The following is a 27685-nucleotide window of genomic DNA, read 5'->3' on the forward strand; positions in this document are numbered from 1 at the left end:
CCATTTATAATGTTGGTACAAATTACTAAATGATGGACACAACAGAGAGAAAATAATAATATCCCAAGTCCAAAATTTGGAGTCCAAATGTCTACTTAGACTTCGTAATAGTAGAGTTGTTCACCATTATCATTTCAAACATGTGTTCCGGTTGGTGGTGTTAACACTCCTAATTAGTGAATAATGAGTAAATGTTACTTATATAAACAAGAGACAATTATTCTTTTTAAGTATGAAATATTTTGGGTAAAACCAAAGCAAAGCCAAACACGACGTAAATTAACATTCATCTAAAAAAATAATATAATTAAAAAATAGCAAATTAAAACTTTTGAAAACCTATTGAAAAGCAAAATATAAGGTGGTAAAAACATATATTTAGTCCATTTCAATAGAACTTGAGATGCCAAATGGGTATTTCTTCCAAAATCCCTTTATTAGCATTTTTCTTTTGAGAAATTTCCAAAACCCCTTTCTTCTAACCTTTTTTCCCATTTCTTTAATTAATTTCTTCCTCCATTCCTCCTCTTTTTCTTCTCTTTCTGGACCGGCGAGAAGGGTAAATCCCCCGCCGCGCAGAAACTCCATCGCCGACGAAACACCATTACAGAATCTCCGTTCACCGATTTCCGAGATCGTTGAATCTGGCCTGTGCGGGTCATTGATTGCTTCATGAATCTTTTCCCACCATCGCCAAACTCTTCATTTATGCATGGAGTCCTCACCGCCGTCCGATGCCGCACGATGATTCGATACCCTACCGCCATTATCAACTCAGGTCAGCTCTTCATTGTCCTTGGATTCAGGCTCAGACTCACATTCACACTCAATCTCAAGTTCTTCACATCCACTGCTTCTCTTCCCCAAAGCCTTCCTGTAGAACATGATATCTCCGCGCAGCTCTTCTCCATTCTCTCCCGCCCCAATTGGCAGAAGCATCCTTCTCTGAAAAATTTAATCCCCTCCATTGCTCCGTCCCATATATCTGCGCTTTTCGCCCTCAATCTCGATCCTCAAACTGCCCTTGCGTTTTTCAATTGGATCGGACAGAAGCATGGATTCAAACATAATGTTCAATCCTATACGTCTATGTTGAATATCCTTGTTCCCAATGGGTACCTCCGCATTGCTGAAAAGATGAGGATTTTAATGATTAAGTCGACGGACTCCTCAGAGAATGCGCTGTTCGTGTTGGAAATGCTGCGGAGCATGAACCGCCGGGGAGACGATTTCAAATTTAAGCTTACTCTAAGGTGCTATAATATGCTTTTGATGTTGTTGTCCAGGTTTCTTTTGGTTGATGAAATGAGAAGTGTGTATTTGGAGATGTTGGATGACATGGTCACACCGAATATATATACACTCAACACAATGGTAAATGGATACTGTAAATTGGGTAATGTAGTTGAAGCAGAGTTGTACGTCAGTAAGATAGTGCAAGCTGGTTTGAGTTTGGATACATTTACTTACACGTCTTTGATATTAGGATATTGTAGGAATAAGAATGTAGATGGTGCATATAGAATTTTTCTGTCGATGCCCAATAAAGGTTGCCGCAGAAATGAGGTTTCTTATACTAATTTGATTCACGGGTTTTGTGACGCCAAGAGAACTGATGAAGCTCTAAAATTGTTTTCACAAATGCATGAGGATAATTGTTGGCCAACTGTTCGTACTTACACAGTTATCATATGTGCATTGTGTCAATTGGGCAGGAAATCAGAAGCATTTAATACGTTCAAGGAGATGACTGAGAAGGGTTGTGAACCAAATGTACATACCTATACGGTCCTTATACATAGTTTATGTGAGGATAACAATTTTGATGATGCCAAGAACATGCTTAATGGGATGCTTCAGAAAGGATTGGTTCCAAGTGTGGTCACTTATAATGCCTTAATTGATGGATATTGCAAGAAAGGGATGAGTTTGAGTGCCTTGGAAATTTTGAGCCTAATGGAATCAAATAATTGTAGTCCAAATGCTCGCACTTATAATGAATTGATACTGGGGTTTTGCAAGGCAAAGAATGTGCACAAAGCCATGTCACTGCTCCATAAAATGCTTGAGCGAAAGCTGCAACCAGATGTAGTTACCTACAACCTATTAATCCATGGACAGTGCAAAGATGGTCATCTGGGTAGTGCTTATAAGCTGCTTGGTTTGATGAATGAAAGTGGTTTGGTTCCTGATGAATGGACCTACAGTGTCTTCGTAGATACACTATGTAAAAGAGGTCAGGTTGAAGAAGCTCGTTTTCTCTTTGACTCTCTAAAGGAGAAAGGCATTAGGGCAAATGAAGTAATATATAGCGCTTTGATTGATGGTTATTGCAAGGTTGGAAAAGTCACTGATGGTCATTCGTTGTTTGATAAGATGCACGGTGATGGATGTGTACCGAATTCAATTACTTATAATTCCTTGATTGATGGATATTGCAGAGAGAAAAATTTTCAAGAAGCTCTTTTACTTTTGGAAATAATGATAAAGAGGGACATTAAGCCTACCGCTGATACTTACACCATTCTTATAGAAAGTTTATTAAAAGATGGTGAGTTTGACCGTGCCCATAATATGTTTGATCAAATGCTTTCCACAGGTTCTCGTCCTGATGTATTTACATATACTGCATTTATTCATGCATATTGTAGCCAGGGTAGACTAAAAGATGCAGAGCTTTTTATCTATAAAATGAATGAAAAAGGAATAATGCCAGACACTCTGCTTTATACATTATTGATTGATGCATATGGACAGTTTGGATCAATTGGCCGTGCTTTTGACATTCTGAAGCGTATGTATGATGTTGGCTGTGAACCATCTTTTCACACATATTCTTATTTAATTAAACATCTATCAAATTCAAAGTCAATAAAAGTTGATAGCAGTTTGGAGTTGAATGACTTGTCATCAGGGGTTACCTCGAATGATTTTGCAAGCTTATGGAGGAAAGTGGATTATGAATTTGCTTTGGATTTATTTGAGAAAATGGTCAAGCACGGTTGTGAACCTAATGCTAATACTTATAGCAAGTTTATTACAGGTCTTTGCAAGGTGGGATGCTTGGAAGTAGCCCACCGGTTATATGATCATATGAAAGCAAAAGGACTATCGCCTAATGAAGACAGTTACAACTCTCTTCTTGGTTGTTCTTGTCAGTTGGGATCGTATGGAAAAGCAATAAAGTGGTTAGATATCATGATAGAGCATGGACTTCTACCACATTTAGATTCTTGCAAGCTGCTGGTTTGTGGGTTGTACGACGAAGGAAATAATGAAAAAGCAAAAACAGTGTTGTATAGTTTACTTCAGTGTGGGTATAATAATGATGAACTAGCTTGGAAAGTACTTATTGATGGCTTACTTAAGAAGGGCCTTGTTGATAAATGCTCTGAACTATTTGGCATCATGGAGAGACAAGGTTGCCAAATTCATCCCAAGACATATAGTATGTTGATTGAAGGTTTTGATGGAATTCATGATATTGATTAGTTATTTGTGGAATGAAGGAGGACAACCCTATTTTGACTCTCAGTTGCGTCAACTGATGAACTGAAAATTCATTACCCACTTGCCCTCTAGATACATTATCACCTTTGCAACTAACTTCTCTGATGATTGAAGGTGATGTTGCTCCGTGAAGGGTGCGCATTCGGGATCTTATGGTATCATATCATGGCAATAGCACCTTAATAAGTAAAACTTCAGCGACAACTGGAAGGCAAGCTCTTTTACTCTCTTTTCATTTTATGTATTCTTTTATATGTTTAAAATACTTTAGATTGTTTTTCTTTTAAACCTTCTTCTCCCAGTAACTGGTTAACAACTTTTATTTTTCCGAGAGCCTTTTTTTAATTTTCTTGGCTTAGAGGTTGTTTACACCTTCTGTACATTTCAATCAATAAAATGTTTCTAAGGGAATTTATTTTATAGGGTTAAATTCTTGTTTATTTGTCGATTTTATAGAGTTAAGGTGTTATTTTATCTTTGGAGAGTCTGCCACGAAGACAAGATCTACTGCAATATGATTATTGACATAACATTAAGATAATAACTCCTGTCATTCGTCTTTCTCATGATATAGAGATTATTTTTGTATATGTAGTATGGATAATATAAACTGGTTAATGTTTCCATATCCTTAATGTATTGAACACCTTGACATTTTGACACACTTGTCAAAAACCCTTAAACTGGATTGTCAGTTTCACATTTTTTTATAATTTTTTTTAGAAGATTAGTCTCACTTTTTAATTTTTTTTATTTTTATTTTGATGAGGAACACATATTTCATTGATGACATGAAATGTACAAAAGGAGAAAACGGAGTTACAAAAGAGCTCTCTAATTCCTCATGAGATCATTAAGGCTATAGCTAAAGAAAGAAGAAAATAAACTTTTACACCAGCTAAGAGTTAAAAGCAAAACCCCATTAAAGAAGTTGTCGAATGGCTGGGACTTGTAGTTGTTGTTAAAGATTCTGTTGTTCCTTTCTCTCCATAAGTTCCACAAAAAGCTCTGACGATGAGTGACCACATAATTTTCTTGTTCTTCTTGTAAGGGTGTACCCCCAAGGTTGCTTGTAATAGAGTGTTTATATTGGCATGTAGAAGGGTTTGCCAATCAAAAGATTCAAAGATGGAAATCGAAAAGCTGTTTGCAAATTCACAGGTGATAAAAAGGTGGTCTTGTGATTCTGCTTCCTTGAGGCACATTATACACCCATTTGGTGATAAAGCCATCATTGGGAGTCTTCTCTGTAATCTGTCTTGGGTGTTAATGGCCTTGTGACTAAGCTCCCAGCAAAAATACTTAACTTTCCTAGGATACTTTTCTGCTCAAATGTGCTCAAAAGACAAGGGGGAAAAGAGTGTTGCGCAGCTGAGAGGTGTTTGAGGAGGGACCATAAGTTTGCATGGGATCAATTGGCCAAATCCATTTGTCTTTCCTATGAGAGAGGTGAATAACCGAGATTCTGTGTTCAAGATCAAGCCATTCTGCTAGCTCCTCCTCTTTGAGCGGTCTACGGAAATGGTAAATCCATGAAGCTGTGGATTGATCCCATATCCGCTAACCTTTGCATCTTTCTTTGTAGAGAGCGAGTGAAGCTGGGGGGAAGTCCTCTCCCAAGGAGGTGTTTGATGCTCATTTGTCATTCCAGAAGCTAGCCAATCTACCACTGCCAATTTTACAAAGGACTCTATTTTTCACGTTGCTGATAACTTGGATATGCCAACCAAAGGGCCTTTGTAGATTCTATATGGATGATTTGGCCAAAGCACGATCAACCACATATTCTTCTGGACAACATTCTGGTGGGCCACCCTTTCAGGAATGGCAAAGCTATCCTATGGGTTCAAATCGTTCGCGCCTTCCTTAGAAAGGAATGGAAGGGTGTTCAAGGACAAAACCCTCTCATTTGAAATTTTTTTTGATAGAGTTCTTGTTTTAGCTTTGGGTTGGTGTAAATGTTTCTACCCCCTCAACAATTACTCTCTTAATGATCTTATTACAAGTTTGAGAGCTTTCTTGTAATTGCCTTTTCAGGGCCTTTTGTATATTTCATATCATCAATGAAATATTGTTTCATATAAAAAAAAATATTTTGCCCCAGTCAATTTTGTCCAGAGACTGGATTTTTCTGCTAAGTATCTCCAAACCCACTTTGTAAGTGGAGCTTGGTTCCGATGCAATATACTGTCTATACCCAAACCGACTTGATCAATAGGGAGCTGGACTTTTCTCCAGTTCACAAGGTGTAGATTACCACCCAACTTAGGGCCTTCCCAAAGGAAATTTCTAAGAATTCTCTCCAGTAAATTGGCAGCTCCCTTTGGAATTTCAAGAAGGGAGAGGTAGTATGTTGGGAGGTTGGAGAGTACAGCTTGGATTAGAGTAACCCATTTCTGTAGCTTATTCTCCACTCTCTCAATAATAGTGTGCCAGAAAGACAAAGATTTGTACCTGCCATTTAGGGGAAGGCCAAGGTAGACATAGACTGATGGCCAAGTGCCAATGCGACAAGAAAAAATGGAAGCAGCATCTGAGAGAGAAGATTCCTCACTGTTTATGCCCAAAATCTCTGATTTGTTGTAAATTTATATTAAAGCCAGAAGCTTCCTCAAAGATTTTAATAGTTGTGGCTAAGTTTCTGATGTGTATGGGCTCAGCAGAGGAGAAGACAAGCGTATCGTCTGCTGCAAACTGAAGGTGGTTGATATGGAAAGAACCATCCTTGGAATAACCCGATAGATGTCTCTCAATGGATCCATGATGAAGAAGACGGCTAAGACGGTCCATTACTAGAATGAAGAGGGAGGGTAAAAGGGGATCCCCTTGTCTAAGTCCTCGAGATGCTGTGAATTTGCCTCTAGGCTTCCCGTTAATGATAATTGCGAAGTTTGTGGTTGACATGCATGGATATATCCATTGCCTCCATTTTTCTCCAGAACCTTTGGCCTTGAGAATGACGATTAGGAAGTCCCAATCGACTTTATCAAATGCTTTCTCGAGTTCCAGTTTAAGAACAAGCCCTTTACTCCTGTTCGCTTTCCAATCATCAATAATCTCATTGGCAATTAAGCTAGCATCCAGAATTTGTCGGCCTTCCTCAAAGGCAAATTGATTTTCTGTAATAGTGAGAAGGAGGACCCTTTTCAACCTTTTAACAAGGACTCTCGCAATGATTTGGTAGGCACATGGAATGAGGCTAATAGGTCTGTAATCATGAACCATCTTGGCAACCCTTTTCTTTGGAATGAGACAAATGTAAGGCTCATTGAGGCTGGCGTTGATGATGCCGTTTTTGAAAAAATCTTGGAACACTGCCTATCTGATTTGATAATGTTCCATGATTTTTTGAAAAATTCTGCAGTGAAGCCATCCGAGGCCAGGAGTTCTGTTTGATCCAAGACTTAGCACAGCTATATGAATTTCCTCTTCTAAGAATGCAGCTTCGAGAGATTGGCTTTGGTCTCCTGGTTTAGGATTCCATTGAATGTTACCCGGTAAAAACCTTTGGTCTTGCCTCCAAGAATATAGGCTCTTGTAAAAGGATAAAAATTCAGCCTCAATTTCACTGTCTTGTAGAAGGCTATGTCCCTGAAAAGAAAGAATTTCAGAAATAGTGCCTTGCCTTTTCTTCGTAGCTAAGATTCGGTGGAAGAAACCCGAGTTCTCGTCTCCCTCAAGTACCATATTTGTTTGCATTTCTGTCTCCAGTAGGATTCTTCTTTGACTGCTAAAGAGAGGAGTTGGTCTTTAATGTTTATCCTGCTATCAATCTGTTGTTGTGAGAGCGGGCCAATATCCTCCTTGGAATCAATAGCTTTTAGGTCAGAAATGATGCTTGTTTTTTAATTGTGGATGCAGCCAAAGTGGTCTTCGTTCCACTCTTTTAATGCAAACTTCAGCTGTATAAGTTTCATCATAAGGCCATGATCGGGACAGCCTTGGAGAGGGGTAGAGGTCCACCATGATTGGAGGAAAGGTAAAAAGGGTTTGTGTGCGAGCCACATGTTTTCGAATCTGAAGGGTGTGGAGCTCCAGCTAAGACCTCCAAAGTTCAAGAGAATAGGGTATTGGTCTGAAGTAACACGATCCATTCTTTGAGCGTTTGGGAGGCCAAACTTTGTGATGCAATCCTCAGCCACAAGAAAACGATCCAGCAAGGAGAGAGTGCCTTGTTGATTCATTCCTGACCAGGTATAGCTCCCATTAGCTAAGGGGATATCTGTAAGCTTTAACTCAGAAATAAGGGAGTTGAAACTCCTCATGCTTCGAGTTTGAGGTCTTCCATGAGATTTCTCCCACTTTTTAATTGAAGGCACATGGACATTGCATATTTATTGTGGGCTTCGGTGACTGAACTGTTTTGTAATTATCAGTTAGATGCAATGTTTTAAAAAGCGCGCCTGGGCGCATGCCTAGGCGCTAGGCGCAATGCCTGTGCCTCGTCTTGAAAAGGCGAGGCGAAATGAAGGAGGTGCGCCTTAAGGGCGCTCCTCCTTTGAAGCCCCCGAAGCGCAAAGCGCAGTGCTTCAGGCTTCCGGGGCTTCTGTACAACTAAAAAAAAACGTAATTTAGCTTGCATTTAGGTTGTTTTTTTAATCTCAAAATGGGCGCAAAGCCCATTATCTTTTAAATTTCCAATCTTTTCCTTTATTTTTGGAAAAGATTCCATAATCTTTTCAATTTTCTCTCCCTACATTTACGTGAATCTTTTAAATTTCCAATATTTTCCTTTATTTTTGGAAAGGATCTCAATCTTTCCATAATCTTTTCAATTTTCTCTCCCTCATTTACGTGAATCCCTTTAATATTCTGTGATTTTTCTCTCTTCCTTCACATGGAAGGAAATATTTTTTCTTGTAACAAAACCTCCACACAACAACTTTCCATCTCTGTGATTTCTCAACCTCTTCTCTTTCTCTTTTTCTCTTTATAATGTTTGAACTTTGGATATTATTTGGCTTTTATATGTTATATATGTGTATAGATATATTTTTATTTATCTTTATATATAGTGCGCCTTGCGAAAAAAAGCCTGCGCTTTCGCTTTTTTTCGCGCCTCGAGCTTAAGCTCCAGAGGTCTATTGCGCTTTAGTGTGCCTCAAGCTTTTTAAAACATTGGTGTGATGTTATTCTTTTGGATTGGAGTCTATTTATGCGTAGGTAATTCTAGAACTCCTTTTTAAAGGGCGGTCTTTTTGTGTGCCCTTGTATTTTTTCTTTTCATGTTTCTCAATAAAAGTTTGGATTTTCATTAAAAAAATCATATGAAAAGATGTTAGGATAAGTTCAGTTTTGAATAAAAAAACTCTGCTCATTTTTTAGCATGTTTATGAATATAATTCATTATCTTTTCTTTGGATAGAAAACAAACTTTGTATTAAACATAAGTATTAAAAAGGTGGAAATGGGGATAAGGCATCACCTCAGTCAATGCTGAAGGAGGAGGCTACATAAAGGCTATCCCATCAGCAATAGTAATCAGAGTAAGAATTATGGTTCCTATCTGGGAGCTCTGACTAGAAGCAACAAGAAAAACAATGTCAAGAAACTTTCTGATGTCTTGATTGAGGATAGAGATTATGTCTTGATTGAAGAACAATGTCAAGAAACTTCAAAGGAAAATTTCAAATTGGGCTTTATCCCCATAGGTTTGCTGTCTTTGTTCTGAAGATGGGGAGTCACTAGACCATTTTTCCGTGTAATGTTCTTTTGCTTATCGTGAGTGGTCTTTCATTCATAACAAGATGAATCTTTTAGTGTGCCGTCCTAAAAGGTCTCGGTGGTTGGAAATTAAAGGGAAAAGCTACGATTGTGTGGAATTTTGCAGCGAGAGCCCTGTTTAGAAAACAAGAGAACTTTTGAAGACAAGTCCTCTCCTTTGAACATTTCTTTGGACATTTTTTGTAGTATTGCATAGCACAGTGCTTCTTGGAAGTATTCAAATCATAGAAAATTCTATTGTAATCATAGTCTATGATAATTATTTCATATGGGAATACTCTCCTTTTGTATTTAGTTAATTTTTGGATGGGCTCTTCTTGTCCCAAGCCCTTAGATTATCCTTTGGTTTTCGCTTTGAGTATACATCTTTTTTTTGTTTCTTATCCAAAAGGAAAAGAAAGAGAGTCGTACAATTTCCTAAAAGTTACAACGAAAAGGAAGTAACCTCTAAAAATTTTGTTTTTTATTTCGATCCAAAGCAATAAAACCCTACCGACGACATGGTGAACTGGTAGTACCTGGACGAGGTTCTGTTGAAAAAGGGTTTTGGGCACAGGCGGCGTAGGTGGATCAGAGGTTGCTTATCGATAGCTAACTTCTCAATCTCCATTAATGATCGGCCCCGCGGGAAGATTCAAGCAAAAAGGGGTTGAGACAAGGAGACCCTCTCTCCCCCTTCCTTTTCACCCTGATTGGCAATTCCTTTAGTCGGCTAGTTAATTACTGTTGTGAGAAGAGGGCTATTATGTGGATTTGAAGTAGGAAGAGATAAGGTGGTGTCTCATCTTTAGTATGCGGATGATACGATCGTTTTTTGCCCAGGTTACAAAGGAAACATCGAAAATTGTAGGGTCTCATCTCCACTTTCATTGAAGGCTCGGGTCTCCGCATAAATTTGGTTAAGACCTCTTTGATTGGCATAAACATAGAAGGCGAATTTCAAGCTTTCATTGGTGCTCTCTTTCAGATCTTTTTTTGGAAGCTACTCTGTCTCAACCAATGCCAACTGGGGAGCTTTCATTTTCCCCTCTTGATTGTTATTTTCTTTGGCTTTGGCTTTAGCTTTGTTTTTGTTTTTCTTTGTTTTTTTTCTCTTTGTTTCTTCACTCTTTCGAGAGTTTGTAAAGAGTTTGTATCTTTGATCAATGTTTGTTCCTTTCCATTTATCAATGAAAAGTTCGTTTCTTTTAAAAAAAAAAAAAATTAAATGAATACCTCTAACTGATAATTTATAACCTTTCAATTAACTAGGCAAATGACCAGTTTTTTTTTTTTTTAAGTAGTAAATGACTAGTTATGTCCTAATATCTAATAACATTCCAAATATTTCCCTACCACAACCACAAGTATTCCAAACAATTTAGCATTGTCTTCTGTCACTTCTTCAGCAATTGAAATAGATTTGGGGAGGAAGAGTGCAAGAACGTTTCTCCTTTAGACTTGTATCGAAGTGCTGTACCTCTTTTTTGTGAGTAATATATACACATGTTTCTTATCAAAAAAAGAAAAAAAAGAAGTGTTGATACTTTGGAGGGCAATATATCATAATTGTCTTTTGTCACATCTTGCATCACTTCATTGGTTTTTATCAAGTGAAGATTTTCTGCTCTTCTTTTTCTATCTTTATTAGTTTGTATGGGTTTTATGTTTCATTTTATGTCTTTACAAGGTTTTTTTATTATTATTATTATTTTATTTCTTTAAAATGTAGAGGTTTGCTTTGCTAGTTTTTTTTGGGAAGGGGCCTCCTTGGCCCTTGTCCTTTAGGCTGTTCGTTTGTTCTTTTTATCTCTTAAAGAATCGTTTTCTTATCCAAAAAAAATTCTTTAAATGTAATATTCCTAGACTTGATGAAAGAACTGTTATTTTTTTATTATTATTTTTCTTTATTTTTCTCTAAAAGCATGTCATCCTCTAACATTTTGAGTGTCCCATGCACTGTCCCAACGTGTTCAAAATTTATAAAATGAACTAAAAACCTAGAAATTTTGAATAACAGGGCTTCATGTATGGCCTATTCAACATTGCTCAATATGAAGTGTCCAAGCTTCTTAGGTTGTAATTAATTTTGAATTTTCTTTGATTTAGCTCATTAAATCCCTTGAAAAATATGTTCATTTGGTTTTATAGTTCTTCATAAACCTTTGTTATAAGAAACTACCTTATTTAAAAATTTGGAGTTTACTTCAACTTCTCATCAATAGACGTTGTCTATTATATATGAGTTGTATATTGAACGAAAAATTTAGTGCATCAAAATTATTGGAATGTAGTATGGCATACACATAAAAATTTATAATCATATTCTTTTAGTATGGTACATTTATTTCTTCCATATATGGTAATGAAATATAATTCATTATCCTTTTCTGACCATATCCTAGGTTAGGAAATACCATACCATAATGTTTGGGTTATGCATGCTTGCGTTCCCTATCCTGCCTGTGTTCTTTGTATGTGGTATTTAGGTAGTCTCCAATCCATCTTTATGAGGTTTAGTTCATAGTTCTTATTTACTTTGTTTATATTGGAAAAGGTATTTGCTTAAGTTTTCTGATTGAGCTACTTGACATGTATCATATTAAAAGCATTGAAGCCAGATGTGATAATGTAGCTCCTCACAAGGATTTTGAGAAATGATTTAATCTACGTCTTATTAATGAATGAGAAGCCTATATATAGAGGATTCTGAACGAGCAATGGAAGGAAAACTTAAGAGAATCACAACATATAAGCCACGTGAACAAGCTTATGAGTTATGACTAATAAAAGAAAGGGCAGCCAAAGAGGGAACTATAACTACATCACGTGATGTTTGTAATAAATTTGAATTGGAAATTGACTGACATTCACATGCAGAATGCACATGCAAAATTGTAGACCATTGTGCCGTTTTCATATACTTTGTTGATTTGATGTCCATAAGCAAGCTTAAGACTTTTTAAGTTTATTTATTTCAAAATTGGTTTTATTATAAAGAGTAGGTAACATTAGAGAAGTTACTATTTTTGAGTTAAACTGAGAAGTAATAAAATTATTTTGACTAAGCTTATTCTTCTTGTTGTGCAGTTCTGAGCAATTATGCATCAATTATACAAAATGTTAAGCTGCCATACTTTTCAACCAGGTATTCCTCACTCCTTTATTTCTTTCAATGTAAACTTTGAATGTCATGATGATGTTTAGCACCTCTTCAAGGCAGATCTAGAAGAATATGAAGAGGAGATTGATTGAAGCTGGCATGCTACTTTTTGATAATCAAGCTCTCCTTGATCTCATTTAGAAGGTTCATCTTCTCATCCTTAGAAGTTTGCTTCTTGAGTTATGAGCGTCTACTCTTGTGAAGTTTGGTTGCTCTCCATTTGAAAAGCATACAGAAATGCTTTTCACTTGATTTTACACATAAATATACTACACAATGAATATATCACTTCAAGGTTAGCCTAACCTATTTTAGGGGATTCAATGCTAAATTAATCTTCCCTTCAGAGAGGTGAAATGATAATACCAAAGTAACAGGCTGGATAAAACTATCTGGCATGTTTTTTCTGAGATGGTAAAAAACAATATATTTATAAGAGGAACAATATAAGAGGAAGATGATGAGATCTCGTCTAATGAGGAAAAGAAAATTACAGAAATTCTAAAAAATTAGACCATCTGGAGTACAATGAGGCGAAAGTAATTCTAAAACTTAGTTTTTTTTTTTCGGGATCAAGGTTTGTTATATTTGACATGAATTACATAAACGTATGCCAAAGCTATCCTTAATAATTTATAAATTGAACACAACTCCCTTAAGGAGGCTAAACCTAAAAAGAATCAGGTTTTTTAACCAGAAAAGTGCTTCCATGATGAACCACCTATCTGTTAACAAACAAATGGGATAGCCTGAACCTGAGCTGTAAGTTGAACCTGTTTGAACCCTACATGTCCTTTCATGATAGTAAAGAACAGGTTAGGCTTCTTTGCTCAAATAAAGGTTGGTGCACTCTTGGACAATTTTATTTGAAATTGAAGTGTGTGACAGTGAAAAACATGCCAGAACTAGGGAAATCCCTATTTATAGAGGATGGATTTAAAAATTCGCATATCAAGTTGTGCAATGTGGAAACTCTTCAATACATGCAAAATAAATGTGGATGTTACATTGGATGTGTCAAGAAGTCCCTGTCGATGTTGGATTGTATGGAAGCTTTCCTTAAAAGCAAAAGTAACTGTCCTTTGGGATGGTTTCCTCTACCCCTGCCTGTAGCTTGTTCCTTTTTTGTGTGATTAATACATATCTCAAGTTTCCTATTAAAAAAGAGAGAGAGAGAGAGAGAGAGAGAGAGAAAAGCAAAACAAGAAGAAAGCAAAAGTAACTAATGTGCTTTTGTTTGTGCAGAGTTTGAACTTCCTGAGTTCTTTGGTCAGTTATGATACAATATTGCGGGAAACTTGGCAATTTTTTCAAACAGCAAACTTCTAACTGGAAATGTGGTTGGCTTTCTCGCATACCATGTATATGCTTGTCTTAGATACTACGCGAGTATGTACACTTGCCTGCCCCACTGAATGTCAAATTACTCGATTCATCCTGGTTGCAATGGTGTGGTTCAGCCTAGGTCGCATTATTTCAGGAGCAATGTAAGGAAGAACCCTGGTGCAGCTGTGGTTGAAGTAGAAGAGAACTAAATTATAGTAGTGAAAGAAGGGACTCAGAAAAAAAAAAGATTTTAACATTCAACGTTTTATAATTAAAATATGTATGAGAGAGATCCATTTAGTTTGCATTTAATTACTGTGAACTGTAAACATGAAGTGTCCTGAGACTAATAATTTTATAAATAAGATGGTATAACCATTCATTTCTAGACCAGAAGGATAGATGTTGCGTGCATCATTGAGCATTTAACATGAAAAAATAATTAGAAATTGCTTCTTGTATGAGTGAAAATGGAACAAAATCTTCTATTGTGATTGCAACTTAATATTTATTCATGTGGACAGACTTGTTCCAGGCTAATAGGCGAAGAGCTAATGGGAGAGACAGGGCATGCTGAAAATGGAGAAATCAAGGATGGAGAAAGTCAGAAGTAACTGAAAGGAGAATGCAACTTCAGGACTCTATGAAATAGGTAGTACTAACATGGCGCCCTTTTAAAAGCATGTGATTTTTCACTTTAGCATTTGGCACGAAAATTGATAACTGAAAAGTTTGAACATTTTCAGAGAATGTATGAAATTATCTTTTCTGGAACATTGAAGTTCACTTCAGATTTCAATTTAAGAGAGAGGGTTGTTTATTGTCCCCGTACATTGACGTTTTACAACTAACATAAAAACACCAAACATGGATTAGGAAACATATATAGGTTTCAAATTTCTACAAATGGTATATATATGATTTACTTCTGTAGAGCCTGTTGACGATTTACAATTATATGTAGTTTCACTCTGATGGGACGAAGAAGATGCTCAAAGTTTCAGACGGAGGTTCTTCGCATCTTTTAGCCTAAACCAGCTTCCACATCACAAAATTTTTGCAAGCCAAACAAGTCAGTACGGTGTTGGTGGGCATAATAATCATTTACTGATTTGATACTAATTATGAATTACAATACAACGTCTGCTTAACTTTTTATTTGAAGAAGCGATAATGCATTTTCTATATTTTTTGTTCTTTCCATGAACTAAGTCACATCTGAATTGTTGTTGGGATGAGGCTGCAGGTTGCTGGATAATTCCCTTCTGATGGAATCTTACGGACTTGAAACGGAGTAAATTCTTTTACAATACCCTTGGAGAATTTTCACATCAGATTCTTGGAGCCGGATGCTTGCTTCGTTGGGAGTTTTTTGTGCAAGTCTGTGTTTCATAAGCCGACTGTCCTTGGATTCTGCTTTGAAAGAGGAGATAACCAAGGCTATTCATAACAGAAAACCTGAGGTAAAATTTCGCTTTTTGACCTTGCCTCTGATGGTTGAAACACAGCTGAGAAAGTTAAAAAAGAAAAAGGGATCCCTCAATATAACAACACTTACCCCAACCCGCATTTTCATCCTTTTTACTTGTGAAAAATATAATAGTGATCTGCAGGAGATTTGTGTCTTTAAATTGTTCTATGCAAGGGAAATTAAGAGTTAGACGCATTTTTATCGACTGCCCTTATGCCTACATATCTTGATGTAACCTTATGAACTTTGGATTTGTTTGCAGCCTTTTGGGAGCTCTAGGAAGGAACAACCTTCACCAAATTTCTTGCATGGTGTTCCAAGAAAGCTTTTGATTTTCTGGTTTCATGTAGTAACGTCTATCCACTAGAAATTTGATTGCCAAAGAACAATCTTATCTTCAAAGCTGAAGTATCAGATTTTGGAAGACTCTTGAGACTTACCTAAACTTGTGGCCGTCTAGTTGGTGCACTCTCAAAATTCTTCTGTAAATATGATTATTTTTTGTATCATATTACTTGATTCGAATTAGGCAATAAAGGGAGAAGAAATTTAGTTGCGGATTGCCATTTCTTTTGTACTTTTCATATGAAAAGTTGTGTTCATATTAAAATAAAAAGTGGTGACAGAATTATGTTACAATATGATTCGAATTAGGCAATTGAGAAGAAATTTAGAGCTTGTCAAGCAACATTCCTGCTTTTTTTTGTTTCCTCTTTCCAATAGTAATTTAGTTTTTTTTGCTTCTTGTTTCCTATTGAGAAACAACAATATTCCTGTACAATCTTGAGTATGTTTATAAAATGTTTATAAAAGAGTGCGAAACAAGAGATATAAGTGATAAATACTTAAATTTTTCAATAAAATTAGAAATGAGAAATAATAAATGGAAATATTATCAAATATGTCATCATTCTAGAATTTCAAGCTATTTAGAGTGATTTTGGAGGGCCAAAAGTGATCCCTGGTACCGCTGCTCGTCCTCTGGTTTCAAGAAAAAAGAGTTTCGGCCGCCTCCCCGGGTAAAAACTGTCGAAGACAAGGATTCAATCTTTATTCGGTGGGACAAAAAAGGAGACTATTGGCACTACGTGCTAAGAAACTTCAGCTCCGAGAACTCCGGGACCAGGCTGCTTCTCTTTTCAAGATGGAATGACTATGATATCTTATGATTTGTTTGGGAATGATTTTGGCATGGTCAAAATTACTTTTGCTATTGTCAAAATGATTTTCCGTTCTATTCATGCCAATTAAAAATTTGATTTTATGAAGTTTGAAATCACTTTAAATTTATTTGTAGAGTATCAATTGGATGATGATTTTTTAGAAAATAAATTATATTAAATCTAGGGATGGCAAAAAAATCCGCGGTACCCGATCCTCGCAGGTACCTGACCCAATCGAGTCGAGGAATCCCTGGTTTGACTGGAGGGAGGATTCCCCGTCCCATCCCCATCCTCGCCCCGTTTAATATTTTATTACTTTTTCTATTGTTTATATAATAATATTAATATAATATTAATTTTATAAATACTTTTTAAATTAAAAAAAAGACTGAAGCTAATATTCCATTTAGCCAGTTTTTGTTCACTTTTTATACTAGTCGTAACAAAAATTAATTAAAAAATTAAAAAAATTATAACGGGGACAGGAAAAAATCCCCAACGGGGCGGGGATAGGGATGGTTCCCCGGACCCGTCCCGCCCCGTTAACAGCAAGTTGGAGAGGGAATTCGAACTCACAACGTTGGATGTATATATGCCAATTATCACTTAACTATGATCGTTTTGACGACATTTGTAGAATTACTTTGAGATATTGTGCCGTATAATCATTTTTGAGAAAAATGTAACCAAATACATGTATTTTATTCTTTTTTTCAAAAAAAGTATTTAAATAAGAAGGTCTTCGAAGCTCACCCTATCTAATATTTGATTATTTTTTACTTCCACTCCTTTCTTTGTTACAGGTGATTGGCTAATCCTAAATAACAACTCTGGTAAACTTTATCTATCCTTTATAATCATTAAACTGAACCAAATCGATTGATCTAGTAGTTTTTAAGAAGAGTTGGTTTGATTTTGTTCGCTAGAATCTAATATCTCGATTAATTGAGCTATGTTGATCTTTAGATTGTGAGAATAAAATTTGCTTCTGTGGGTTTGTTTAGGTTGCAAATGAATTCAGTTATATATTTTTTTCTTTATTATTATTATTATTATTATATAAACTTAGTAATTTTAACTTTAATGGGGTGTCTATTTAATCTCCAAAGATTTTAATTATTTTCCAACTTTAGTCGTATGGTTAACATCAACAAATTAATTGAACCATTATTGGGTGATTCGAGAACCCATTTCATATCATGGTAGAAAAAAATTGATAGGCGGACAAAATAAAATGACACATACAATTTCAAGCAACATATATAGTTTATTTTATATTTGACCATGTTACTCTATTTTGTCCGTTTGTCTATTTCTTTCTATCATTCATCTGTTATGTTGTGTCAAATCAATTAATAGGTTGTTTAATAGACATGTCATTTAGTCAATAATATTAACGCATGATTTGAGTAAAGACACTCAAACTTATATTAAGTTTTGTAATTTATCTATTTGATCTTTTGATCTATAGTGTGAAATGTGGTTTCCTCCTTTGTTTGCTTATTATTATTATTTTTTTTTCCTTTTGGAAATAAGAATAGGATGTTCAAGCTCAGTCTGGTACAACAGGCTTTGCTCTCACACAATCAAGCCTAACACACTTATTGCAAAGTCATGCATCCAAGTCTTGTGGGCTTCCATTTGAATAATTTTTGCAATTTACTCGTAAAATTTTATAGTTTTTCCGTTCGATCATGATTGCATGACCATCTTTTGAGTAAGATAATTTATGTGAAAAAAGAGTGTCTCTCTCACCAAAGGGAAACGCTCCTTTTGATACAGTTACCGCAAGAGGAATTTTGGTTAGTTACTATCTGGTAGTCTGAGTAGACTAGAAGAAGTTGTTGAATTTTTAAAGTTATTGTTGTTTTCAAGAGTTTTAAACGGAGAGAAAATGCATGTTTCTGATATGGAATTATAAAGAACATAAAACAAACTAAAATGTTAAGAAATCTATCCAAGTGAAATAGCTCAACGGTAATTGGCATATATCTCCAACCAAGAGGTTGTGAGTTCGATCCTCCACCCCCACATGTTGTACTCGAAAAAAATGTTAAGAAATCTCTACTATCGAGTCTACAATAGTACGAGAGAAGGTACGGTTGTAATGAAAAATGACCGGAGAATTGAATAAAGGTTTTACAAAATATCCACGTTGATAGTGGTGAGATCTTAGAAAGCATCATTAGATGGAGGAAGGATCTTTTAGTGAAAGATGGGTGGGAGTAGGTGTGTGAATGTTAACTAAAATGATGATTGAAATTCCTTCTATCATTATTCAACTCAATTTTTTCACTATCTCCCTCCTTTCTCTATCATTATTCAACTCAATTTTTTCACTATCTCCCTCCTTTCTCTATCATTATTCAACTCAATTTTTTCACTATCTCCCTCCTTTCTTTATTCAATTTGCTTGCTTGAGTGAATAATCTACCCTAGATTCACCTTGTCTAATTTCCCTTTATATTATTATTAATTCATTCCCCAATCTCTTTCTTTCTTATATTTTTCAATATGTTTTTACTTTTGTTATTATTTTTTAAACCAGGAAGAAAAACATATATCTTTTAGTTGTCATCATTTAGAGAAGGATCTTGTGTAGTGAAAAATATGATATTTCTTTTGAGGGTAAGTTTATTAATCGTGTGCGGTTGGGTAAATTTGTTAATCCCACATGTAATTATTTTAGCTCGAATTTATAATCTACCTTTTTTTAAATTCGACAAAATGCATATTTGAAGTTTGAATTAAGTATTTTATTTGGTTACGTATTTGAGATTTAGAAAATTATTCTAAATAATTCAAATTATTCTAAATAATTCTCGTTTGAGTGTCAGTTGACTAATGAAAAGATGATGTGGCGTTGACTCTACTTCATTGACTTTGAAATTTTAATATTAATTTTTGGTGACTAGAACATGAGGTGGAAGTTCCTCTCTCCTTCCCACTCCTCCTTCTTCTCACTTTCTCTCCACTTTTTGTGAACCTCACCGTCAAGTCTCTTCCTCGTTAATTTCCTTTACCGTCCTTCTAATGTGTGAAAGGCCATCTCCCTTCGAAGCTCTGTTGTGTTCAGTTGAGTGATAATAAGGGTGACTTATCTTATCTACGGTAGATAAATTATTTTCTATTTATTTATTATTATATATTCTTTTTTTGTCGCATATGTTGGCTTTAGACTTTTTAGAGACAAGATAAGGGTACAAACTTATGCTTCCCAAACTTTCAGCTTTTATCAGTTTAGATCCATCAAAACTGCCAGCCAAATATTTGATGGAAGTTTGAAAAATAACTATAAAGTGGGAAATAAAGTCAATTCTAACATTGATGATTTAGACTACACACATGATATGATAACTTAGAGAAATGATGTGTGTCACCTCTTACATGTGCTACTTTATTTATATATATATATATGCTAAATAATCAAATATTTTTTTAGATTTGCTATAAAAATAAACATGAAGGAGAAAATATATTACCCAGCAATACAAAATAATGTGTATACAAATATATAATATTTTACTAATCAAACCTTCATTTTAACTTACATTTACTTTTAATAAAGTCCAAAATAAAGTTGAAATTTAAGATTCGTTACCTAATAACAATTAGGCTTTAACCATAATAAAACTTTAATCTTCCCATCCTCGAGTGTTGGCACAGTGGCAAGAGAGGCTTACACCCAAGATTTAGGTTCGAGTCCTCTATGTCCAGAAGTCAAAAAGAAAAAAAAAAAAAAAAAACTTCAATCTTCCCCTAAGCAAAAAAGTTGGTGACTAGGAAAAAACAACAAAATCAGAAACAAAACTCTAGCATTCTACAATCAATCAACAACTAGCAAATCATGACTTGATGAAGTGATAGCCAGAGACATGAGATGTAATGAACACATTACATCTATCATCTATATCAAAATTTTGTAGTTCAAAGAATTGGAATGCAAGGTAAATTATTGTTAAACTTTATCATTCACAGGTATAACATAATATTAAATCTCATTCATCTATTAATTAATTATTAACAAATTCAAATACACGTACTGCAACATTAAATATTAAAAACCACTCGTGGGTGGTGGCGTAGTAGGTTTATGGTCGAAGAGGATATCTCCTCCTCGGTATGAGCCTCGTGGGATGTGTAACCGGGGCTTCCCCTCTCTCTATTGGGAGATGAGTTCTGCAACGTTAGTTATAGTGTTGGGTGGTCGTTGACATCCCTTAATTGTAACGAGTCAACTAACAAAGTCACATGATATCGATTCCAGGTTATAAAAAAAAATACTAAATGTTAAAAGTTCCACCGATATCATTATTAGATGCTAGAATTGAATCATAAATATACAACTTATAGTAAACCAACTAACAACCACTATTCATTCAGCTGAACCATTTTCACTATTTCTAAATCAAGCCAACATGCCAGGCTCAAATTTGGAAAGAAAAAATAGAAAATTGTTATATAAAAATGTTGTAAGCGAAAAAAATATAGAAAAGAAAGACAAAGCATATGAGATACAAATACTCAACCACTTAGTTATACTTGGATCATACGTTAAATTTTTAAAATATAATGCCACAACCAATTAGAACAATGTTCAATGATATCATACATCTAACTTGACATGCGATATTTGTCTCCAAATTATTAATAAAAAATAAAATTTAAAATATTTACCTAAAACAATATAAAATAAATATGTATTTTTAAATATAATATAAAGTATAACAATTTTTAAAAAATAACATAATTTAAATCAAATTCAAATGTAATATAAAATAGGGTAAAAAGAAAATTTTTATTTATACCATATATATTTTTAAATAAAGTTTTGATAAAATTAAGAGATTTTTTAGAACTAATTTCAAAATTATAAGAGTTACACTTCCACACTTACAAGTGGAGACCAAGTTGGGAGTAAAAAAAAAAAAGTATTTTTATCATAATAAATAAAAATGAATTAAAAGAAAAAGAAAAAGAAAAGAAGTGTCAGCTCGAGTGGCGGAGAGCGAGTGAATCGAGGACGACGCTGACTTTTAAGAAAACTGTCACTCTAGAAATGGAAACTGGGCAGTGGCATTTCCGGTAAATAAATTTATATTGTGAGGGCAGTATCGTAAATTCGAATAACACGGCGCGGCGGCGTGGCATATCAGGCCCACCGCCACCGAACGCAACCGTTCATTTCCATTTTCCATTCGTTGTTTATTTCCCGAAAACAGAGATTATAAAAAAGAAATGGAGAGAACAAAAAAGATAGCTCTGATTCAGGAGCCACTCTCCGCTAACTGTGGCGCTAAATCGTTCGTTCCTTTTTTCTTTTTCGAAATCTATTTTTAGCTTTTGTTGTTTCTTGTAATAATTTATCTGTATTGTATTTCTCTACGCGTTCGTTGTAATTTCTCTCTGGTCTCACTTCTCCGAATTGCGTCGTTGCAGATTTTCTAGGCCGCTGCAATCTCCTCCCCCGTTTTCTTGTTCTTCGCATTTGAAGATTTTTTGTTTTTTCTCTCGAGGGGGAGGGGATTTTTGCGCCGTTTGCTTGCTTGCTTAGGGTTTTCTTGTCTTAATCTCTCCGATACCGGAGGGGGAGGATGCTTCTCCTTCTGTTTCGGTGAGGGATTTTTAGTTTTCGCGGCGAGGGAATGCCTGGGATTATTGTTAATTGATTTGGGTTTGGCGATATGAGTTGCTTTTCTTGTATTAATCCTCGAACTACAGACGGTAGCCGGGTCGAAATTGATAATGGTGTTCGAATTGATTCCGATAATGGCGTTCGAATTGATTCCGGGTGTTCTGTTAATTCCTCAGGTTTTCTCTTCTCTTTCTCTCTCTGTTTTCCCCCTGCATAATATTTCGAATGTTAAACATTTTTCTGCCCAGGGGAAGGGTAAAAGGTAGTAATGAGTCTAATGACATTGTTGGTGTTGATAATGTTGGTCTAATTTCTACTTCTAGGATGCGCATTTGGTTAATATTTGTATCTGGCTATTCAGGTTCAGGTTCGGGTTCAGGGAGGGGAAAAGAAGCGCCTCGGAACAACAGTGGAATCACTCCGAAGGGTGAGCGAGCTCGTAGTTTCACGTTCCGTGAACTCGCCACAGCCACAAGAGGTTTCAAGGAAGTGAATTTGCTTGGAGAGGGTGGTTTTGGACGCGTTTACAAAGGACGTCTGGAAACAGGAGAAGTAAAGTTGGATTGTATTGCATTTTGTTTGTCAGTTTACCATGGCCATGTCATAATTTTGGGTTGAAAATATTATGTATTTTGAAGTTCTTTATGGATAGGAAGAACTTGTGGGGTTTTTGAACTAGTTTGCCAACTTTTATTAGTTGGCTCATTTGATTCAGTTGTGCCATTTCTTCTTCTGCGCAGATTGTTGCAGTTAAACAGCTTAATCGTGAAGGGCTTCAGGGTTTTCAGGAATTCATTGTGGAGGTTCTCATGTTAAGCTTGTTACACCATCCCAATCTCGTCACCTTGACTGGTTACTGCACTGATGGAGATCAAAGGCTTTTGGTTTATGAGTACATGCCTATGGGAAGCCTTGAAGATCATCTTTTTGGTAAAAATTTCACTTTCTTACAGTCTGCTCTATTCCTTTTAAATTTGTTACATTATATTTTTGTATGAACTCATTTTAAAAATTAAGAGCTATTTTGTTTCATAAAAATAAAAGAAATTGTATTTTTATTAGTCTCTGCCCACGAGATATGTCTTCCTTTTTGAGTTATATTGTCTGTTTTATTCTTCAAAACATGTGGATATCCAGATCATATCATAAGCTTTTCTCATGGTTCAAAAACTCAACTGAGTCATTAGTTGAGATATTAGTGTTGGTATCCAAGGATACATGTAACGAAAAATCACGAAATATGCGAGGGATCTGGTTGGACTCGGTCTGACTTTGGAGCAAGTTGGCCATTGACTTGGGTGAATCAGCCAAGTCAATGATAACTCAACTGATATATTTTAGTCACAAACATATTTGTAATTTCTTCTATGTCAATTATTATTTTATTTGACATTATTGGCTTTTTAATTACATTTTGTTATAGTATTTCAATTATAATTTTACCTTTTTCAGTACATAAGCACGATCAAGGTATAATATTATATCCTTCCTCTTACCAAGATAGTGAGTATCTCTATGTTAAATAACTTTTCTTTTTTTTGGGTAACTTATGATGTAATCTTGTCCTACATATTTTTTCGAAACTTTTTTCTTGGTTATCAAGAAATTTTCAAGTTTGTATCAGCCCATACTAATGATAGTCACTGTATTGTATCCATCTTGGGCCCCTCCAAGTCAATGGTTGATATTATGGCTTTGAACTATAGTTTTTCTTATCTCTCGAGTGAATAGGTCCTATGCCAGAAATAACACTATCTCATAACTCTCCAAACTTTCTATGTTAGCTAAGAAAATGTCTGATTTGTTAATTTTAAACTTCTTATTCTTCATTTCTGGAGGCAAAAATTATATGTTGTTTTTTTTTTTTTATCAAGTTTTTACCTTTATCGGATCATTACTTTTGAAAAAGATTTTTTGCTCTCACAGGCTTGACTGCCATAATTGCAAAATTTTATCTAAAACAGGGATTGCTTTTGAAGTTCAATAATATAAATGAATTTCTCTTTTCCTTTGTTCTTATTTTTTAGTCCCTGCTTTGAATTCTCTAATCCTGTTCATTATGCTAGTCTTCGACCTGAAAGTTTAAAAAAATAAAAAAGAAGATGAACAGGTATAACTAGAAAAGCAAATGATTAATATGTAAATTTATCATGCCTGGTGCAATTCAGTTGATAACCTCATCTATGATAATAAATCCATTCGAATTACAGAAAGGTCTTCGGTTGACATAGATCCACTGAAAGAAGAATAGAATGTCATAAATTGTGCAAAATCTAGTTAGTTAATGTTGAATTTTCTTTCTTTCAGATTTGGGTCCTGACGTAGAGCCACTGAGTTGGAATACAAGGATTAAGATTGCAGTTTCTGCTGCCCGAGGCCTTGAGTATCTCCACTGTAGAGCAAATCCTCCAGTCATATACCGTGACTTGAAATCAGCAAATATCTTACTGGACAATGACTTTAATCCAAAGCTTTCAGATTTTGGACTAGCTAAACTGGGACCTGTTGGTGACAATACTCACGTTTCAACCAGAGTAATGGGAACATATGGATATTGTGCTCCAGAGTACGCCATGAGTGGCAAATTAACCCTTAAATCTGATATTTACAGCTTTGGTGTGGTTCTGCTTGAGATTATTACAGGGCGCAAGGCAATTGATATGACAAGGAAACCAGGGGAGCAGAATTTAGTTGTTTGGGTTAGTAATTTAATAAAAAAATTTGCTGAAAGATTCTTTACGTTTCCCCACATCTGTCCACTTTTTATTCCTTGTAATCCCACGTATTTTGTTTTATGTGCACGATTTTTTTATCCCTATTACATGATCCTCCCAACTTGCTGATTGGAATTAGAGTTTTTTTGCTTTATTTTGTGTAGCTGCTTGGAATTGGAATTGGAGTATTTTTTTCCTCTACTTCTTGTCTGGTGGTTGTGACATTTCCCATACAAGATATATTTTGAGAGTTGAGAGTGTAATAGCTGATGATTTCTGGGGATAATTTGTTTCATCATTTTACTTCAATTTGCAGTCCCGTCCTTTCCTAAAAGACCGCAAAAAGTTTGTGCAATTAGTTGACCCCCTGTTGGAAGGACATTTCCCTCTTCGATGTTTGCAACACGCAGTTGCAGTTACTGCAATGTGTCTTCAGGAGCAACCATCAGTTCGCCCTCTTATTAGTGATATTGTTGCAGCACTCGAGTATTTGGCCTCTCAGAGTTATAGACATGAACAACGCAATGGTAGGAATCACAGTCCATCACAATCATCATCACCTCTACAACAGAATAGTGACACCGATGCCCAGGAATCAAATCCCAGAAATTGCTAAACTTCTGTTTGGAGGTTGCTCTATAGAAGTTGCTGAAAAAGCCATGTAAGTAGTCTGACCTATGAACTTTCTTTTGGTTGTCTATTTTTTTTCAAATTAGGCTTATAAACATTACTTCCACTCCTCCTATGTTCCTCTGTTGCCAAAATCAAAGTATTGAAAAAGAAAAAAAAGTAGTTTTTAAAAACTTGTTTTGTTTTTGAAATTTTGTTAAGAAACAAGTTTCTAAGAAAGCTATAAAACAACCATCATGGGATGACTTGAGTGGTCAATGAGGGCCAATGTAAATAGCAAAAGACTTAGAGGGAATGAGTTCAAACCATGATGGCCACCTACCTAGGATTTAATATCTTACGAGTTTCCTTTCGAGGTGCGCGCAAGCTGGTCCGGACACACGGATATCAGGCAAAAAAAAAAAAAGCTATAAAACATATACCAAAGAAATGGTGAGAAAAGAAATATAATATTTAAGAATATTTAATAATCTTGCCTGTTTTTAACAATATAAGTTGGACGGTTATCTTATCATTATTCACTTCTAGATAATCCACGTTTTCTTTTGGGAGCTGGGACATAGTTAACTTGACTATTTTTGGTATTATATAACTGGCAGTCTTATGTGACTAATTATTTGTGCCTTTTCATATATGTGCTTCATTTCAGGTGTATAGACATGTGAAACTTGCAAGATAAAAAGCAATTGAAGCATGCTTTGCGATGTAACATATGCATTTAAAAGGATACGTATATAACCTGTACAAAAATACAGTACAAGTATTTGGTTCAAAGGAAAAGGGTCTTTTGGAGAAACATGTTTACACATGTCAGCAAAAGCAGCTTCGTTTAAGGTACAAATCAACCTCTGCTGTTTCATTCAAGTTAATTTATCAACCTCCCGTTCGCCGCGAAGCTGCGTGGGACATCCCAAGGTACATATAGGTGTGTAATTTGCTCTGATGCATTTGTAGATCCGTAAATGGTAACTGTATGTAGCTTGCAAGAGGGTCCTTGAATTCTTTTTTTTTACCCCAATCATCTATACTATTTATATATGTTTTTAAGAGAGGTGAAGAAAGTGCCCCCCTATACAATACTCTTCATATGTAATGGGAAATATGAGTTATGTTACGAATAATTCAAGCATTTCTCTTCTTTTGCAACATTAGACTTTTGTACAGATTAGGAAAGCTCTGGAAAGTTTCTTTCACCAAGACTTGCCTTTGAGAGGTAGCTAGGTAGATTACGTGCTTTGATTGATGATGTTGCGTCTTAAGTTTCTTTCAATGTAGCTGGCAAATGGATTTGGTGGTCCTAACAAGTCAATACACCGACCTGTAGATCTAAGAAATTAAGCAAAAAAATATTACAACTAGTTTTTGAACTTTGCATTAAAAAACCAATTCAATCGTTAATTTTTTCAAGTATTTAAGAGAAACTTGACATTTAGTGCATGTTTTTTGTTTACTCATCTGACAATAGTAGATCATTTCTGCATGGATAAATACTCTGAAGCGACGTCTGATGACTGATAGGTTGGTTATCGAGTTTAGGAACAAGCTTTGAGACTAGTTTTTATGCGAAGTTTAGAGCCTAAGAGACTAAAGTATAGATTGGTCTAAAAGGTCGGAGGTTCGAATCTCCACCTATCCGTAGTTTAGGGGGAGAAAGAAAAACAAAGACTCTGGGGATTTGGTAGCTTGTGAAATGTAAATGAGGAAAATGAAGAGATTTTGGGGGGTGAGTTGACTGGGCAAAAACCCCCCTTTAACGGGTCATTGCATTGCAGTACGTGGCGCTCATTAATTAAAACTTTATAGGAAGGAAAATTCATAGGAAGCAACTGTGTTGAATTTTTGTGTAACTCTTGTTGAGAAAATGACCTCTTTGATTTTCTATATTCTATACCAGAAAAAGGGAGAAACAAGTAAACTGATACTACACATTCCATCACCTTTTTTTTGTGCCTTGTGGGAATTTTCTGTCTCCCTTTGGTCTGGTTTGAACTCGACAAAAGAAACAACAATTTGGTGTTCAAATTGATTTTCCTTTCTCTTGCCTTTTCTTCCTCTCGTTCTTCATGTTTAGGCTTTCATTTACTTGGCTCGATTAGTAACGTTTCTGTTTATTCGTTTTAATAATGAAAAATAGAATTGCATGGTTCCAACAGTCTATATTTTGGAACAAATTAGAAATTGAAACAAGAAACGATAAATTTCTTCTTGTTTCTAAAATTTCTATATAATTTTAAGAATATTTTTTATAAAATTAGAAGCAACGAATATAAATAGGTGTTAAATGCTTAGTTTTTTTTTAATAAAATTAGAAACCGTAAACAACCAATAGTTACCAAAAGGGTTCTTGCTGGAGTTTTTTTTTTTTTGATA

At 35.3% G+C, this 27685-nt stretch overlaps 2 protein-coding genes across 14 annotated transcripts; both read left to right on the forward strand.

Annotated features, from left to right (window-relative positions):
• Positions 1-445: 445 nt before the first annotated feature.
• Positions 446-15739, forward strand: LOC111020686 (Pentatricopeptide repeat (PPR) superfamily protein). 12 transcript variants are annotated; one of them, XM_088127477.1, is made up of 8 exons: positions 446-3721; positions 12304-12361; positions 12437-12520; positions 13622-13863; positions 14227-14354; positions 14667-14789; positions 14949-15165; positions 15436-15739. In XM_088127477.1, exon 1 carries the CDS (start codon positions 673-675, stop codon positions 3490-3492), a length of 2820 nt encoding a protein of 939 aa, XP_087983603.1. In that variant the 5' UTR covers positions 446-672; the 3' UTR covers positions 3493-3721; positions 12304-12361; positions 12437-12520; positions 13622-13863; positions 14227-14354; positions 14667-14789; positions 14949-15165; positions 15436-15739. The 12 variants fall into 12 exon arrangements, with proteins under 12 accessions (XP_087983603.1, XP_087983604.1, XP_087983600.1 ...); XM_088127478.1 differs by having other exon boundaries at positions 14667-14774; positions 14942-15165; XM_088127474.1 differs by having other exon boundaries at positions 14667-14774.
• A 5792-nt stretch (positions 15740-21531) lies between these two features.
• Positions 21532-26461, forward strand: LOC111020721 (putative serine/threonine-protein kinase PBL21). Of its 2 annotated transcripts, XM_022297464.2 has the most exons (7): positions 21543-21639; positions 21776-22147; positions 22333-22523; positions 22712-22901; positions 24279-24670; positions 25002-25346; positions 25965-26461. In XM_022297464.2, exons 2-6 carry the CDS (start codon positions 22021-22023, stop codon positions 25299-25301), a joined length of 1200 nt encoding a protein of 399 aa, XP_022153156.1. In that variant the 5' UTR covers positions 21543-21639; positions 21776-22020; the 3' UTR covers positions 25302-25346; positions 25965-26461. The 2 variants fall into 2 exon arrangements, with proteins under 2 accessions (XP_022153154.1, XP_022153156.1); XM_022297462.1 differs by having other exon boundaries at positions 21532-22147.
• Positions 26462-27685: the final 1224 nt, after the last annotated feature.

The sequence above is a fragment of the Momordica charantia genome, assembly GCF_013281855.1.
Source record: "Momordica charantia cultivar OHB3-1 chromosome 8 unlocalized genomic scaffold, Mcharantia_2.0 BLBB01000008.1, whole genome shotgun sequence".
Classification (NCBI taxonomy): Eukaryota; Viridiplantae; Streptophyta; class Magnoliopsida; order Cucurbitales; family Cucurbitaceae; genus Momordica; species Momordica charantia.

Bases quoted from the DNA above. Each gene is read 5' to 3' on its own strand.
- LOC111020721 (XM_022297462.1), top strand. From the start codon at position 22,021: ATGAGTTGCTTTTCTTGTATTAATCCTCGAACTACAGACGGTAGCCGG. The intron at 22,902-24,278 runs GTAAAAATTTCA...TCTTTCTTTCAG, and splicing joins CCTTGAAGATCATCTTTTTG to ATTTGGGTCCTGACGTAGAG. The intron at 24,671-25,001 runs GTTAGTAATTTA...TTCAATTTGCAG, and splicing joins AGCAGAATTTAGTTGTTTGG to TCCCGTCCTTTCCTAAAAGA.
- LOC111020686 (XM_088127476.1), top strand. From the start codon at position 673: ATGAATCTTTTCCCACCATCGCCAAACTCTTCATTTATGCATGGAGTC.